The sequence below is a fragment of the Eucyclogobius newberryi genome, unplaced genomic scaffold (assembly GCF_026437365.1).
Source record: "Eucyclogobius newberryi isolate DKJ021-1_F unplaced genomic scaffold, fEucNew1.0.hap1 SCAF_20, whole genome shotgun sequence".
Lineage (NCBI taxonomy): Eukaryota > Metazoa > Chordata > Actinopteri > Gobiiformes > Gobiidae > Eucyclogobius > Eucyclogobius newberryi.
In genome coordinates this window covers 17743979-17762340 of record NW_027315835.1, presented here as the reverse complement: position 1 = coordinate 17762340, position 18362 = coordinate 17743979, and the positions used below count along the sequence as shown (strand labels likewise).

Genomic DNA, 18362 nt, shown 5'->3' with positions numbered 1-18362 from the left:
CCTTCCACTAGGCCGTATAGGCGGGTGCCTGGGGCGGCACTGCAGGGGGGGCGCCCCCCTCTGGATTTATATATATATATATATATATATATATATATATATATATATATATTTTTATTTTTATTTTTTTTATTTATTTATTTTTTTTAAGTTTTTTGCGCCCCCTTCTATATATCCAAACACTATTTTGGAATTGACAAATAAATCTAACCTAAATCTAATCTAGGGCACCAAATGTGCTGGGGCCGGCCCTGAACAACAGAAAGTAGCAGTAGTTTGCAGCCTGTAGAGTTTTCTAGAACTACGATCTGTTCAGCAGAAGAGCAGCCATGATATTTGACAGTTGTTCAGAATAAATCTGATGAAGAGAATGGAGCTTTGCTCCCGGGAGCATTTGGAGAGGTCAGTAAATAGATGTACGGCTTGTTCAATGTTCATTATGTGGAGATGTTCCAGATATTACCATATAGTATAGTCATATTACTATTTTTGGAGAAGCAGCCTGGTTTCTATTCTATCTAGTTCTTAAGATGAAACTTTTAATTACCAGGCATCCTCATGTCCACATGATGTTCCACACGACAGTCCGGCCAGCAGGGGCGGAGCAGGGAATTTTTTTTACTTTTTACACATTCAAAGTGGGTTGGGGACATGGGAGCACCACTGAGCATGTCTCCTTAGGGCACCCAAATGGCTAGCAGCGGCCCTGCTCACCAAGGCGCACATTCACGGCCAAGAAGCTTTAGTTGTGTTTCCCGGTGTGGTTGGTCTCTTGTGCGATGGCAGACCGCGCTGAGTGAGGCTTTGGTGTATTTGCTTTACAAATCCCGACAATGGAGGCGATCGACTCGACAGCTTGTCTAGGTCCACGAGATACTTCAAGGCTGCATGCTCACATCAGCAGTGACACACCCGCCTTTCTGAGCCCTGTGCGCTGTCCTGTTGTTGCCAGCCCTCTACAGGAAGTTATCTAAGGGGGGATGTGTGTGTGATTGGTTGATCCACAGACTAGATGGAAAACTTATTAAATACAGATAAGAACTGCTGAGGTTTGGCACAGAAATGCTAATAAATATATAAATGCAGAATAAAACATTATGATTCCAACGATGCACCTGGAGCCAGCTCTGCAGAAGCCAGTCTATAGTACAGCACAAACATGGCACGTCCAAGGCATGGCAGGAGCCACAGCTTTCTGATTGGCTGCTGTGTGCGCAGACATTCATAGAGAAGCATACACCAGCCTTTTGACTTTACATGTAAACTGGACACGGCGGTGTGAACACAGCATTAACCAAAATAAATGATACCTGATACCAAATTCTCTTTATGATAAATATATTGTCAAAATAACTAATTTGCTAATATAAATTGGAAATAAATGCTGAACTAAGTGTACTAAGTGTATTAAGTGGACAAGTGTGACTATTGGGACAAGGCCTTAGGTTGCAAACAACTAACCCAATGTAAGGGGAAATATAATAATCAAAATGTCAGCCAAGGAGGCCGAAAAGAGAAAATGCTCTTGTTAATATTTACTGAAGACTTTTAAACCAAAAGCTTTATTAAAGCAATGCTAATATGTATTTGGTTTTTGACTGTTTGTATGTGATTAGTTTCCATTCAAAACCATTGCACAATTGAAGGTGGATTACGGTAAAATACAACAGTCTGTGGTGAAATAAACACACAGCATTTGTTAATGTGTGAGTTTTTAAAGGGGGCCCTTCGGTAACTCCACAGCTGCTTTCCAGTAAACATCTTTCTCGGACTTCTACTTGCACATAAACAAAGTTCCATTGTACTGTTTATATTTGCAATTGTTTTATTTCTTTGAATGTTGACGAAGCAAAGAATGCTGGTGTTTGAAGATTTATGGAAGAGTTCAGAAGGCTCATGGATTACTGTAAGTATCCACAGTGGTGAACTGTACTGTAAACAGTTGATATCATTAGCTGGCTTGTTTTTATATTAAATTTATGGCTAGTTGGTCGGATTAAAGTTTTAGTTTTTCTTAAATACACAGTACTAGTCTGAATAACAAGCATTGGTTATTAGTCTGTATGATTGGTTTTAGTCCTACCTAAAACCTTTCAAACAAGAAAACTTAACAAGAATCTCTTGAACCGGATAAAATCCATACATGGAGCGCGGAAAAAGTAGTAAATCTTGGTTCATTTATGCACAAGTCTGACTCATGTAGAAGGAGGGCCCCTGAGGAGTTTATAAGGACCCAGACTTCAGTTCATTCTAAACATTTTTATACTTGAGCCTCTTTTTTGCTATTTAATTGAACTGAAGCCAACCAATTTATTTATCTTTTATGATTATTTATTTCTTATTAATTGTTTTTGTAATTTTCCAAATGTTTTTTGGTAAACAATACGCACTCATTGCTTTACTCTTGTTTATTTTATTGCCATGTATTCAGTCGTTTTACATTCCTAACTCAAACCCACTTTTAGCTTTTGGTAACCAAGTGAGAGAAACACATCTTTACACAGGTAAGTGTATTTCAAAATGTCACATTTACATGATCTTGTACATTGGAAATCAGACATTTAATTGCTTACGTCATCATGTCAATCATAGACAATCATAGAAGAGGAATGTATCTGCAAATAATGCTGGATGGACAAGTGTCAGGAAGTGGCAGCCAAACTCAATACAGTAAGTACATGAACTACATCAGATGTTTTACTTTCCTGTAACTCTAACTTAAAATGCAACAATTATAACTTTTTTCTAGGTGTGCTACAGCTTAAATCTGTTCAAACCGGAGAGGTGGTCATCATAGGATGCAGGTCGTCATTATTTCTTTGTGTTGACAGCAGAGGACATCTTAGGGGCCAGGTAAACAAAGAGAACCATCTGTGTGCAATGCTCCAGCAGCTTTGGTGTCCGTTTACAACTTTTTACATTTGACGTCATCCTCCCCCAGAGCCATTACACTGAAGCAGACTGCACCTTCAGAGAACTCCTTCTGGCTGATGGATACACACGGTTCATCTCATCCCATTATGGACTTCCTGTTTCCTTGGCCCCAAAGCATTCCCAGGATCTAAACGCACTTTCCTTCACACGGTTTTTACCTCTCAGGAACAGTCTGTCTGAGGAGGCCACTGCTGAAACCATCAGCAGACAACAGTATGTAAACCTGGACTCTCATGACCCACTTGGAATGGAAACTGCTGTAGTTAGTCCACAAATATTTATTCAGAGATAATGGACTGATGTTTTTCAAACTATGATATTGTTCAGCTGCGTAGACATATTTATTGAATAGCAAAGGTTTATTTAATTATTTATTTGACTAGTTAATATGTAGCATGTGTGTACATTTTGTTGAAAACAAAAATAACTTATTATTGTTTTATTATGTTTGATTTTCAATGTGCAGTTGTTATTACAGTAACAAAACACTAATGTGAGATTCATTAGAAGTAGTTGCGTTTTCTTTTTTGTACGATGTGAATGGTATACAGTATTATGTCATATTATATAACCAGAGTGCTGCTCCCTAGTGGTCTATTAGGGAAATACAAAATGAATGAAATGACTACTGTTTTGTTTTCATCTAATTGTTTGATATAATTTTGAAATAAAAAATATTTGTAAAGCTACTGTAGATTATTTCAGAAATGCATATATTTCAAGAGCTAATTTTGAATATTATAATTGACATTTTTAGTCGAAAAAATGTATGTCTTTTTAGCAATAATATACTTTGGGCTATTCTACTACCAATTAAAATCCACTGAAAAATCTTAAGTAATTATTGAATACTTGTGTATTTATGTCTGCATTGTGTACAAATTACAGACATCTCACAAAATTAATAAAATATAATCTTTATTAAAAACATCCAAACAACTTGAATAGATGCAGCACACAATAGCATATCTCAAGTAAAATTGTCAATATTGCTGTCCTTCAGTTTAAAGGTGTAACACATTGTTACTTGAGGTCATTAGCCAGTAATGGACAATTACAGGGATTGTGGAAGTAAAAGAAAGAGTTTGAGCTCAGTGTATTTTGTTCATGTGTAACACATTTGTTACACATGAACAAAATACATGAATAGAAATTTCAATTCATAGATATGATACAGAACATGTCTCCAAGTTGACACATTTTATTCTGCTTCACCTATTAAGACATTAGAGTTTTAATATTTAATTTATAACATTGTAAACACAAGTAATAATATCACAGCATTCATGACAAAACCCTGAGAATGTAAAACTTGTCCAATGACATTTTACCAGTTGCTGAATTGTAGTTTTCAACAATGGTTTGTCCTAAAATCACACATTCTTCTCCATACAAACTACAGGCCTTCCTTACACTTCAGTGACCAGTGGTTCTCTCATACATGCATTCCCTTCTTTATACTCCAGACCCTGAGCTGGACATGGTCCGTCTAGTGAAGTCCCGTTTACAGGGGTGTATCTGCCCTCAATGGCGTAGTACTCCGCCTCTGGATCCTGAATCTCTTCCTCCTTTTGTTCTTCTTCCTCTTGTTCTTCATCTTCCCACAATGATGTCATGACGTGATTGTACTCTGTTTGATCTTCACATTCAGTCTCACGGTGGTAGAAATAACTGAAGTTGGACACTATGACCGGCACAGGCAGAGATATGGTCAGCACGCCCGCAATGGCACACATAGAGCCCACCAGTTTTCCCCAAACGGTTTCCGGACACATGTCACCGTATCCCACCGTGGTCATGGTAACCACAGCCCACCAGAACGCATGTGGTATGCTGATAAAAGCTGTATTCTTGTGGTCAGCTTCAGCAAAGTATATGGCACTGGAAAAGAGGATGACTCCAATAAAAAGGAAAAATATGAGCAGACCTAACTCCCGCATGCTGGCTCTGAGGGTTTGACCCAGGATCTGCAGCCCTTTGGAGTGACGAGACAGCTTGAAGATCCTGAAGACTCGCACCAGCCGTATGACCCTTATGATAGCCAAGGAAGTGGCCGGAGTAGCGTCATCGTCCTTGGCCAGCTCGGTGCCCAGAGTGACAAAGTATGGCAGGATGGCGCTGAAATCTATAATATTCATGACATCCTTGAAGAAGTATGTCTTACTAGGAGAGCAAGCAAGCCGCATGAAGAGCTCAAAAGAGAACCAACATATACATATGGTCTCCACTAGAAAAAAGGGATCCTGGAAGACAGTATGTGGCAGTGGCATATTCTCTGAAACGTTCTTGGGAAGGGAGTGATACTTGTACATGTATTCCTAAGAGAAGAGAAGAAACATAGGATTAATAAAACTAAAGTTGAGAGTCTAGTTTCTTATCAAACTAGTGTTAGTGCCTCACAAATGTTTTTTCACCAACTATATTTTTGGGGGGAGGGAAAAAACATAAAGTTGAAGGCAATATGCTATGGAGCCACAAGACATTTGACTCAACTGCATAGCGTCACTGATCTTCTATACCTCATTCACCACCACTTTGGTCTTCCCTCTTGGTGTAGCATCATAAAAGTGTCAGCTTTACATTTCAGTCATAGTTGATCCAATCTCTCTTTTCGTCCACCTGTCTCTCCAGCTGCCATGTGATGTTACCCTAACATCGAGCTGGAGAGAGTACTCTACATAGCTCTTAAGATTGTAATGTCAGCGGTAACTTTTAACAGACAGAAACACATCATGGATTAAGTTAAGTTAGTTCTGTTATGGGGTGCAATATGTTACCTAAAGTTCCATAGTAGGTTTAATAGTTTTAACAACATTGCCCATGGCTTTCAGTAGCAGGTCAGTCAAAGTGTTGATTACTAATGGTGGATGTGTATTTGTTGATCCCCACCAAGGTCTCTCCTAAGACTATATTTAACCTGTGAGATCTTCCAGGAGAAATATGAGAGTCACTCAGAGCATCTATGCCCACCTTCATTGCTATCCCATATGCTGAGCCCTTGCAGCAGTAAAGCCGTCACTGTGCTCAGATACTCCACAGACTCGGATACAAATTACAGTAATTTCCTGGCAGTGCTCTTGTGCAAAGTACGCTCAGACAGCAGAGCAGCCTGGGAGGAATGTGTTAACATGACCCAGTGTATGCAGCTCATTCTGCAAGACCTTTTAGTGTCCACTTCTAGGCCCGCAGAAGGCTTTAGCTCACACATGTGGTTGGTCACTTGTTTGACCTTTCATTACCTCACCTTGCTGCCTTAGTTTGTTTTCTTTCTCTCCTATGATTTGTGTTTCACTCCCCCACAACTCCCAGGACACTTAAGCGGTCCAAGTGTATCAAATTTAACTGCTGACTAAAATAATCACAGCTTTACTTTTTCTCACACTCTGGCTGGCTGACTTATTGGTCACCAGCAGTGTTTACATAAACACTCACTGTCCTGGAGACATTTGACCCAAGCATTATCACTGAAGTGCATGTTTGATTGGATGCTGTAGCAAAACCCAGATTGTTTTCCTGATGCTCGTGATAGCATCAGAAATATGTCTATGCCGTAAAGGCAAAGCATGTGGAGGTAATGAGACGTGAGGGGATCATTTTCATTTACATTCTCAATAACTATTTTTTTTTTAGTAAAACTGTATACTAAATATTACCCAGATTATTTATTTCAGCAATCTTAGGGATTTACTTGAATACCATGAAAGGTTTGAGGATCATAGTATTTATTCTTTATTTCATGTGATGTTGAGTATAAGTAATAAATGACTTGCCTCTCGAGCTTCTTTGTCCAGCCTAAACTCCGGGAGGGTCTCCAGGCAGAAGATGAGGATGGACACCACAATAACCATCACACTGATAATGGCTATGATGCGCGCTCCAGATGACGACTCTGGATGTTCAAACAGCATCCACACTTTTTTCTGGATTTCATTTTTTGGCAAAGGACTCTCATCTTCCTTTGGAAAGCCTTCATCTTCTTTGAACCGGTCTATGACATCCTCTCCCAGCTCGTAAAACTGAAGCTCATCCATGAAGATGTCCAGAGGTATGTTGGTGGGCCTTCGAAGCCTTCCACCAGACTGATAAAAGTACAGAATAGCGTCAAAGCAGGCCCGGTTTCGGTCCAAAAAGAGTTCATTTCGCAGAGGGTCAAAATATCGTGACCTCCGCCTGGGATCACCGAGCATAGAGTCGGGGAATTGAGCTAATGTGCGAAGCTGAGTCTCATAGCGCATCCCTGAGACATTGATTGCAAGTCTTTCACTTAGTGCCCACCCACTCCTCCACAATGTTCCAGATCTCCTACCATCCTTCCGTCTCTCTTTGTCATTTTCTTGGAGCTCAATTACACCCTTTTCTTCACAGTTGAGCTGCTCTTTCAGCTGTTTGTCTTTCTCTCCATCACAGACTTTCCTCCCCCCTCCTTTTTCATCGTCGCTGCTTTCCATCACTGTTGGCACCAAATTCTACTCAACAATAATACAAGAATTTGGGCCACAGTCAAATTAAGATGGACGTTAATCAAGTACCTGAAACGACAGTTGTTTTATTAGTGGATTGAACTATTCATTTAGAAAATTAATAAGTAATACCTTAAATGTATATAACCAAAATGTCTATTTAATGTTGATTTCAAACACTGAGGCTGAACCTGAGTAACACGTGCAACAATTGTGATTATAAATATAGAGTAGCTACACAAATATGCCTATTTACTCACTTTGTTGACAGAGCTCAAGGCCAGGTTGAGAAATTACATTGTTTGTGTCTCGCAGCACTTCGGGTTGCTTGGCTGTCTATCTGTCATCTCGCCCCTCACTTGTGATTTTCCGCTTGTCCAAACTTTGAGGCACACTCTTCCTCTGCCAATTGGGTTAAAGTCCCACAAAGCTGTGCCCACAATTTGCCACCAGTTGTTTTCCTGTGGAACATTCAGAAGCTTGTTCGTTCACTTGCTGTCTCACGTTGGCTGTCTTAATTTTTTTTTTTTTTGGGAATGCTGTCCTGTTGAAATTTAATCTCAGCTGGACCCCAAGCTCAAACCCCTCCCAGTCCTTTCCCCTGCACTTCTATAGGGCGAGACAACCTTCAGCCTCCCTCTCAAATGTCACCTTTGCCTAGCAGTGGTGTTACCCTCTCTAATAAGTCTGGCACTGGGCATATGGCTGAAGCATCACTGCTGTTCAAATGATTCAGATTTGTCAAGTGCCAGTAGATAGTATATTACATTAGTGGTGCCTGCATGGTAAACAAAAATAATTAAGTTGATTTGTTGTTGTAGTCTTCAATCATAAAGTAATTGTATTATTGTCTGTTATCAACTGGATTAACACAGCTGATTTGACCAAAGAAGCAAGTTTAATTTCAAATCTGTGTTTGCTATTGCCATTCTTGTTTGTCACAGTAAAATTGTAAATGGTTACGTTGATATCACCCTTTGGTCCTGCATGGTCACTGTAAGATATATCAAAATAACATAGTAACCACATTTTCTATTGTGTTTGGTTGTTCAAGAATTTTAATTTAATATAAGTAACCCTTAAGTTATTCATGTTGTATTTTTATTTGCATAATATCTTGACTCTGCTGTTCCTTCAGTGGTTTGAACATGCCCAGTCATTACCGTGTACCACCACCAGGGGGAGTGGATGTTTTGACACACTGCAGATAAAACTGACAAGAGGGCTCAGCCGACATTTCCTTAGCGGCTCTCACCATCTCATCTGCACTGCTGTAATTATCAATTCAGCACACAAATACAACACACTATACTGTATGTCAGCCAAACCACTTGAAAACAGTCTTTACATTATGTTCAGAGGAGAGAAGGAGCACATCCAGGTGCAGTATTTATTGGAAAAATCCATCAGTACAGTGTATAAATCAGCCATGTGATGCCTATACAAATGCAGTTATAGGATGAGCAGCAGACGTAGCTATAGGTGATTGTGATGGTGTGATGGGGCTCTAAATCTCTTAAGCAGCTATGTGCAGCAATCATGAGATGTGACTCCCAAGAGATGGCAGCCTGTTTCATTACCATGTTGAACACCTCGAGATTGTTGGCAGCCATAAGTCGAGTAATATGAATCATCATCACCCGTATTATATTACTCTTCCTCGTTCATGCTGTGCTGTGTTGAGCTGCACCAAATTTACAAATACCGTGGTTCTTCCTCTCAGTTAATGTTCACCTATAATTGCCTTTTCTCAAGCATTCTTGTCATTGGAGTCAGCCTGTTTTCCCAGAGATGACTGAATTGTGTTATGAATTGCATTTGCTGCCTAAATACACCGCAGGTCTAATTACTAACCTAAATCATTTGATACCATAAAGCGTTGTATAGCTTTACTCTTCATCATGTATTTCTCAATTACACGGAAAGGGCTCACATATGTTTAATGGTAAGCTAAATAATCCACTTGCTTTTTGAAGAATTGGCCTTTCAATGTCACAGATCTTTATTGGAACATACAGCTGGTTTCTGGTTTCACAAATATTACATTGCAGTCACATGATATTGAGCAGTATGGGAAAAATTTGACCTCATTATTCTCAGATATCATGACTCCGTTACATTTGACGTTGGAAATATAGATTACCGGCATCTTTATGCACCTTTACGGTACAGAACTCAGAAAGACACAGTCCCTAGATTGCTTGTGTTAAATTCCAGTTTAGAGGAAGATGTGATTGTCATTCTATTTCCAAGTCTAATGAGATCAATGTCTGTACTGTGGCAGTCGGAGGCAGGACATAAAAATAAAATCTTACTTAAAACAAAGAAGGAATTACCAACACAAATGATGTCACTTTTTCATTTATTTTTTTAACGTTCATTTCAATGATTTTAAGCAATTTTAAGGTCTCTGAAAAAGCATCCCACAACTGTTAATCAGTGTTTCATTCAAGCTGCTATGGAGATTGGTTCACATTAGATCGCATTGACATTCATACATTTTTAAGTCTCGATAGTAGAAATACTGTATGTTCAATTATGACACTTTATTGATATGTTTCTATTTTAATTTGAAAATATAAAAAGATAAATCATAAACATTCCATTGAAATATACTTTATACAGATCTAAGTTTGTTCTTTGTGTCATCTGACATTTCAAAAATAAAATCCGGCAGAAAGTACAACCAGATACTCCAGTGACCACCTCCTCTTCCCATTTACTGTCCTACTAAGATCGACATACAATGGACTAGTTCCTAAGTCTGTTTTAAATCCTTGTCTGGGCAGTAAAATTAATCTTTGGAATGGCTACACAAGGTGACTATTATGTGAACTACAAGAGACATGTCGCATTATATATCACATTATCATTTAAATATACAGTATTAAAATCTATTTAGAATAATTGCATTTTCTCTAAAACAATTCTGCTCTTATCACTTTTTAAAATAAAGTTATTTTTGATTGCTAAATTACTCTATGGAAAGCCATAAAGCCACTAAACGTTTTTGACTGATGACAGAGCTCTGTGTCTCCGGGAGCATACAGTGAGTGTCAATCAGTGGCATTGTGGTGCAGATTGCATACAGTGTCTGCTTGAACAGAACAAAATAACAACATAAATAAGCACATAAATAAAATGGATATTAATAAGCATTATCCCAGGGCAGTTGTCATGCCATCATGTTCCATTGGCAGTGTTTAACACATTAAGCATTGCTTCTTTTGGTTATGTAACATTTGTAAATGGTCACAAATTGGTCATGTTTTACAAAAACAGACTTAGCAATTCACATTGTAACTCTTTCTAATCAACATGACAAAATGAGGCAGTATTATGCAGTTGATAAAGAAAGACATTTTGCCTCACAATGTTAAGACAAGAAATTAGAAATGAACAGAAAAAAGTGAAAACAGTGGTGACAAAAATACCTCTGCAAGTGTGCACACAATATTTATGACTGTCTTTGTGGCTATCCAAATAAAGGATGCTTATTACCTTCAAAAATATGAACTACACTTGAAAATCCTATTGACCATTTTTGTAAATTGTGAAAGTTCTAGACCCTGTAATACCAGTTTAGACTGTAACGGTGGTGTCTGTGAGCTGTGTTGCCCTGTTAGGCCTCAAACAAATGAGCCTCCATTTGCAAAGTAAAAGGAATGGACAACCATTCAGCTGCCTGAGCTGAACCCTGGACCAGCAGGGCCGAAACTCATGTGGGAAACCCAACTGTGGATTTGATGCTTAAAGTGTGCTCAACAAGGAGATATTAGAGATGTAATTTTCTTCTTGATCTTTCTGGGTGGACACTGGTATCTCATCCTCACTTGAAAGACTAAACTGACATCATTTTGGAAGCTCTGGGTTTCTTTGATTGGTGCAATGATTGTGTCATGTGCTGTTATGAGCTGCCTACAAACCAACCAGATGACAGCATGAGTAACGATGCAAGACCTGACCATCTAAAAACATAGACAAGCTACCGCTACACACTCAGGCTGACACTGCGAGTGTGAGTAGTTTTCAGTTGCCTCTCTAAGGAAGACGTTGCTCTACACCACGGCACAGTGTTTCAAAGTTATCAGGACTGGGTTCATGACATACAATGGTAGGAGCCTAAGGGGATATGTCAAGACTCTGTTCCCCTCTTGAGAGATTATCAAGTCATAAAGCATGCGTTTACACACATCACTGTGAGGTGTTCACATTATTGTTGTCTATACACTAGGATTATGTTAGAAATAAAATAGCGAAACACCTACATATACGCATACTGTCTGCACACCTGAGTCCTTTATCCCACATTGCCATACTTTGGAATGGCAGTTGTTATCATGCAAAACCTCTGAACTTTTCAACACCAAATCTGCAATTAATGTATTTGAGGTTTATTTTCCCATTTTCAAGCTGACAAGTGAAACAGAACGGCCTTTCCAAGCAAGCTCCTTCACTGGGACATTCAAAACCTGTACATCGCTTACATTGATGCATTGATGATATGAAATCCAAAGGTTCTCCATTTCCCCTGCTACAACCATGAAGTAACTTGAATTATTGCCAAAAAATAAAACTATGAACATAATAAAGCAAATCATGGAGAGCCTTTTGTTTCATTGCTACAGTAGCTGTGCAAATAAATCAGAGAAAAGATACATACTAAACTGAAACAGTTCCTAGAAATGTTTGCCAAGCCTCCAAAGAATGCTTAGAAATGTACATGTACAGCTCATGTCATTAAAAAAATATGGCAGCAGCTAGCTAAAAACATTAAAATGAGATTGGATGTGGGGCAGTATTAGCAGAGATTCTTTTTTAAAAACTAAACATATTTCAATATTCACATTTTCACTTTTCAAAACAAAATATAGCTCTTCTTTCTCATTATAATCTTTTTTAAACATTAATTGCATATAACTTTTTTAAAATTAATTTTATATATACTTTTTTGTTCCTCTAGCACCCTTATCTTCAACTAAGGGCTTGCAGAAAAGACAGTCATGCAAAGTAGTCATGCTGGTAAACAAAGTTACAAAAATGCATTATCTTTTTTCTTTTCTTTTGTTTATCTCAGCGGCCATCCTTTTCGTCCACATGTTAGGCTTGAGTCTCTCAGTCTGCTCAGTCTTTTAAAATAGATTTCTCCTTTGCATCAGGGCAAAACCTTTCTTCATCTTGATCATAGATAACAACATTTTCGCGGACAATGACTCCATTTCACATTGCAATATATTTGCATTATATTTTACCTTCCGTTCTTCTGCTGCACTTTTCTTTCTGATTGCAAACTTGCTCCGTAACCACATTTAGTTGATTTGTTTATCAAAATATAGATTTGTTCTTTGTACATATCCATCCTCACATCCCTTGGGCTAAATTTTCCCTTTTTTCCTTGGGCTCCTATGATGGACCGCCGTTATCTTGACACCAACTTGCCCATGAAGCAGTTGTTGGCAGCAATATGGGCAAGCGAGAGCTGGGGCAGTGTGCATCTGGGGATTCTTGTGCCTAATTGGCAGTGTTGGCCTTCCTGTTGGGGGTGTAGGGTTGTATTATTGGTCCCTTAGAGAATGATTATTTCCAGCTAGCAAACATGTGAAAATCCTTGTGGTATGGCTGTCCTTTTTTGTATACTTTGTATCTCCCCAATTTTGGAAAATGAGACGTCCGTTTGTCCTCCTTGTGACCCCAGTCAAACAAGGAAAAACACTTGCTTCAATGTGCAAATGTGAGGAGATTCTAGTGGCAGTTTCAAGGACAAACCATTTGTGTAATTAGAGGAATGATAGTCACCAAAATGTGGTAAACGCCACTCCCCAGTCTTTTATACATTACAGGTCATTCAGCAAGTGCATGCCACAGGACTAAGAAAGTTCAAGTGGATCTCAGAAAAGCTCAGTACATGAGAGATAAAGAAGTCTTATATAGGCCTACCAATTCCACTTGGTGAAGACTAAATGAGCAGTTTGAGCCAATGCTACATGTGCTTAGTTTGTTTAGCCGGACCACTAGTGTTTTTTTTTTAATTGGTAATGGTACAGGGCAGTGTTATTCTGATAGAGGTGAATGGAAGACATGATTAATGGCAGAGATTACAGCGTAGTGCTTAGGGGCTCTAAAGGATCACATACCTTTAAATTTAGTGCATTTATTTTAAACTTTTTTTTCTTCTTTTTTTGGAATGTATAATTTTCTTAGACTAGTGCTTTGTCTCTCATGTACCTTTCATTTCTTTTCATTGGAAAGGAACGTAAGAGTTAAATGACATCGAAAAGATCTCTTGAATGCATAATTTCTTCTCTCCTAAAACTAATAATGAGTTTAGTCAAGTTAGGTCCCAGCCTTCAAATGCTACAGTATGTTAGCAGAGATGCTACATTGTACAGTCAGTCCTTTGTGAAGTAGTTGTAGTTGTGTTGCTCAGGTGATAGTTCTGAATTGATCATTATACAAGATGGTGGATATGATGTTAGCCGTGTCATCTGGAATGTGTAAACAGGAGTCTTTGTCTCCCAAAGTCTGTCAGTGCAATGCTCAGTCATTTTGCAGGAAAAATAAAAGTCAGGACTGTGGTCCAAGTGTGGTCAGAGTTCCAAGAGGCTGCTTTGGTAACAATGTGAGGAGCAGACCATAAATTCACCATTGACCTCTGGTCTCTCTCTCGTCACCCCATGGATCCATCCATGTCACGTGTGTTGCTTACAGGGCTCCCGTTGCAAATTTGTGTATACTGGTTACTGACTCCTCGTAAGAGAAAAGGCGAATGCTAGAAACTTAACACTGCAAAGACAAGAACAGAAAGCCATTACTAGTTGTCACAAGAGAAAGAATGCACATCTTTATGATGATACTAAAATCAATAAGTGTCACAGTGTTGAATCCATGTGCTGTGTGTAACTAGTGTGTACAAAAGGATCACCATTACCTGCACTGCAGCTTATAGCTCGCCGAAGTAAAGTGCACAATTACAGTGTATTTAGTAACATTTAGCAGCTATTACTCGTAATATAGAAATGTTTTCACAAAACTTTCTTATTAAACATTATCATATGTGAGACAAATCATTCACAATTTAACCACACAATAAAGAAATGCAGAAATGTACGTCATAACATAAATTCCACATACCTTTTACAAAAAACAACAAGATGAGCGGGATATACAGTAAGTTGGACCAGCTCTTATCTTCACATCAAAATTAAGGACATTTTAAATAACTAAAGTTTTTCTTATTGGTCACACCAAGATAATCAAGTAATGACGTTTTTTGTTGTTGTAGATTTTTGGTTCATATGGTTTTAATGTAACTGTCTATACATTTAGCCTACACATGAACATAAACAGCATTACTTGCAGGAGTAGCTAGTGAAATCTAGCTGTTTGCATGCATTCTAAATGACATTGGAGCCTAGGTAGTCCTCATAGAGGAACTTACAGTTACACAGTTCATTCTCATCATTTAAAAGGTGCACTGTGTAAAAATGTATTAAAAGAGATTTGAACACCAGAGGGAATTTCTTTAGTGTACTTTTCTTCATCAACATTGGGGACCACTGTTCTCTTTTCCTTTGAAGGGTGTGCTCAGGTCCCCCTGTATGATAATGAGGGATCCACCCATACCACGTTTGACTCCTCTGAAGTAAGTCTGGAGAATCTGCCCCTGGATCAGTTGAACGCAGGTTCAAACCTTCTAATACTAATACTAATAATAATAATAATAATAATTCTAATACTACTAGTGTCTCAAATAAATGCTTTCGTTTTTGTTATACATCAGTTTGTGATGGACTATTCAGTCACATACTGATGACTAGATGAGGAGCAGTCAGGCGCAGCAGGTGAGGGAGCGGCAGGTGTGTGAGAGCAGGCACAGGCGGCCGAGGGTTTGCTACCTGACTTCAATGTGAGCTGATTGCAGCCATGAGCTCTCAGACTGAGGCACAGATGAACCTTCTCTCACAGTCGCATTTCTGGAGACACTTCTAAACTATCTTCTTCTACCCTTATAAAAATACTTCTTTTGCATATGCTTATTATCATTCCACCTTATGTATATCATTCTATTATTCACAGTGAATCAATAATAGTAAATTATTCAATAAAAAGCTAACAGGCAAAGCACTTGAATAAAATGAGTGACCACACAGTCATGAAAGGCTGTTTACCTATCATTAAAAAAAGATGTCATAGTAAGCTTCACAAAACAATAATAGTGAAGGCCTAGGAGTAGATATATACAGCATCATGCTTGAAAGTGTGCATTAGTTTCTTTGGGGAAAGAACAGGTCTTTTTTTTGTATACACTAGTTGTAATTTCAGTACCTAGTGTTGGACTCTGCAGATCACCACACCAGCCAATACAGGCTCTTGGCACATTTCAGAATGAGGAGGCATGACATGCCACAGGTGGTATGGGTGAATCCCTCATCATACAGAAAGTCCAGGGCCATGGAGGACACACCTACTCACAAACGTCCTGGTTTGGAGCAAAGTGATTCCACAGGCCGCTGGACACTGCTTGTGTATTTATTGATTTACTATCCTCAGCATTACACAGTGCCACTTTAAACAGTGTTTACATGAGAGAAGATAATTGATGATGTACATTTTTAGTCCAATTGTTTGATAAATTAAAACCCTTTCTGTGGTTACATTATACAGCACATGAAAAGATTGTGCCATTTATATAATTTTGAAAAATGTCCATCCATTGCCTTTTTATGTGTATAGATGACTTGTCCTTCTTTGGATGGTTGAAGAAACATGGGGCATCTTGCTTATTGTACATAGAGTCAAATTTGCCATGTCCAAAACATTTTTCAAAAGATAGAAATAATCTATAAACATGTTAAGAAAATAATCTGTTGGTTTAAAAAAAAAAGACAAAAGGATATAAAGGCAGACCTTACATTTTTGTTAACAAAAAAAAAGAAAATCACATATGAATTTTTGAATCAACATATTTGTCAAGTTAGAGAGACATCAATGTACACAAAAATCTTTGTAATCAGGACCACGGACAGTGACAGTGAGCACTTACAGTAATTCTAAACAATTCCCTGATCTGCCCTAAAAAGATATTCTGTTCGGATCTGTTTATTCTTACAATGAAATGTACACTACATATAAATACACTAAACGTGATCAGTCATATAAAAGACACCACAAACCAGAACAAAAAAGGTAAAACACAACAACTGCAAAGGGTAGACAAATGGCTCATGTTATTGTACTGTACACACAGAGTTAGTTCATAAACAGATCACTGTGATCAAGAAGAGCAGTATATTTACACATGTATGTATACAACATATTTCCAGCATTGTACTAATATTATTGCATATCTGTATTACTGAATAAGTAATAACATTGCGATCTTGCACTTTTATTTAATTTTAGTCAAAATCCCCCATATTTAAAAATAAATGAATTTTAAAAATGTCGTATTAACAAATTGTCTCAGGTGTAATTCATTTCTTAATTATATTGGATAAATTATATTTTTTATCTACCCAACTCTATAGATTGAACAATACAAATTCCAATACAATTCTGTAGTTCAATATCATTATTAATTACTAAAATTTGAAATGTGCTGATTAAAATGTTTTCTTAGTTAACACTTAACTAAGTTTAAGTTTTCTTTGTTGCAGGGAAGTGCAACTACGGCATGAACATAAACAGTGCCAAACCATGTCTACATTTATACATACAATAATCTTTTACCAAGTAGATGCTTTCTTTTTGTAAAAGTTATGCATGAAGATATTTGCCTAATGTGACAGTTGATTTTCTTATCTATGCATATGTTTTCCCAAATGCTTGAGTCTCTATTAAAAGTTAATTTGAATATTTGCTTAGTCATATTTACATTAAATGTAATGTAGTTTAATACTTTCTTGTTAAATCTACAGTTGGTACTAGAATATCACTAAACGCATGCATTTATGTCGTCACGAGTGGCCATACTTTGTTTATTTATGATTTTATTCTTGCCATTATTGCTATAATTTTTGCACATTTCAGCCTCTGACATTTGTTAGTTAACTTTGGCATATTTTAAGGAGCATCATTTTGCTACAAAATTGATGGGATAGGGGAACGGCAGCGCCGCAGGGGACCTGGGGTTTCATATGTTTCAAAATGTGGACTAGCAATGGGAGCGAGTCGCAGGGACGAGCCGGCCATTCCTGAAATATTACTGAGGCTTGGAGATTTCTCGTCGCCTGATGCTGCCAAATAGATGTTAATTTGTTCAGTAAACAAAAAAGTGTGTAGCATTATAAATTTATTTTAAAAATGAAAAGATTAAAACAAACAAAATTAAAAAGCACATACGTGTGGAGAATAAGGATAAGATAAAGGTCAAATTAAGGAACACAAGGACACAGAAGGACAGACACAGACAAGACAGACAGGACAAGACAAAACAAGAAAATGAGAGTTATGATATGCCTTTTACATTACAGAACCACCCAAATGGTGTAGTTAGTTAACTGTGTATACCTAGTGGCTTTGTTGAATAAAACATCCCAATTAGCTTGGCTAGCCAGATCCAAGAACTGTGCCTGGAAAACCATCTTCCTGCAACTCCTGTCAGGATAAATAAACCCATGTAAAAATAACTTTGCAGTGACGTATGGTTTGAAGTGTCACATTGAATTGTGGGCCAATTGGCTGAGATTCCGCTTTCAAAATAACAGGGATTGTGCATGGAGCTACAGTGAATTAGTTCACTTCTGCTCTCAAAATGAACAGATAAACTAAATATAGATTGATTTGGAGCTCTCCCAAACTATTCATAGATACAACGAGAAGTCTGGCAGTGCCAGGCTAACACTGAATGAGTGTTTTAGACAAAATACAGTCCATTTACAAAATCCTCAGATACTGAGATAGTGCTGACCACTCAAGTTTTTGGGCTCATTTAGCACTTATAGAAATCATACTAATTCAAACAATGAG

The 18362-nt window shown here is 37.9% G+C and overlaps 3 protein-coding genes across 11 annotated transcripts in view; 1 reads left to right on the top strand and 2 right to left on the bottom strand.

Moving 5' to 3' along the window:
* Positions 1–2158: 2158 nt before the first annotated feature.
* Positions 2159–3466, top strand: fgf21 (fibroblast growth factor 21). The gene is made up of 4 exons (XM_072456424.1): positions 2159–2504; positions 2593–2670; positions 2750–2853; positions 2942–3466. The coding sequence occupies exons 1-4, from the start codon at positions 2324–2326 to the stop codon at positions 3224–3226; spliced, it is 648 nt and encodes a 215-aa protein (XP_072312525.1). The 5' UTR covers positions 2159–2323; the 3' UTR covers positions 3227–3466.
* A 392-nt stretch (positions 3467–3858) lies between these two features.
* Positions 3859–8112, bottom strand: LOC140368961 (potassium voltage-gated channel subfamily A member 1-like). Its single transcript, XM_072456140.1, has 3 exons — positions 7655–8112; positions 6705–7463; positions 3859–5252 (listed from the first exon to the last, which is right to left on the bottom strand). The coding sequence occupies exons 2-3, from the start codon at positions 7380–7382 to the stop codon at positions 4344–4346; spliced, it is 1587 nt and encodes a 528-aa protein (XP_072312241.1). The 5' UTR covers positions 7383–7463; positions 7655–8112; the 3' UTR covers positions 3859–4343.
* A 1627-nt stretch (positions 8113–9739) lies between these two features.
* The window catches only part of LOC140368959 (voltage-gated potassium channel KCNC1-like), a 33987-nt gene continuing 25364 nt past the window's right edge, over positions 9740–18362 (bottom strand). For 6 of the 9 annotated variants that reach the window (XR_011928209.1, XM_072456134.1, XM_072456133.1 and 3 more), the window contains one exon: positions 9740–14177. Coding sequence is in view for 2 of the 9 variants with exons in the window: in XM_072456139.1 (XP_072312240.1) it covers positions 14164–14177 (14 nt within the window). In the remaining 7 variants the exon portion in view is untranslated. Of the gene's footprint in view, positions 14178–17349; positions 17630–18362 lie in introns of those variants that run through there. The other 3 variants (XM_072456135.1, XM_072456132.1, XM_072456137.1) reach the window with 3 other exon arrangements.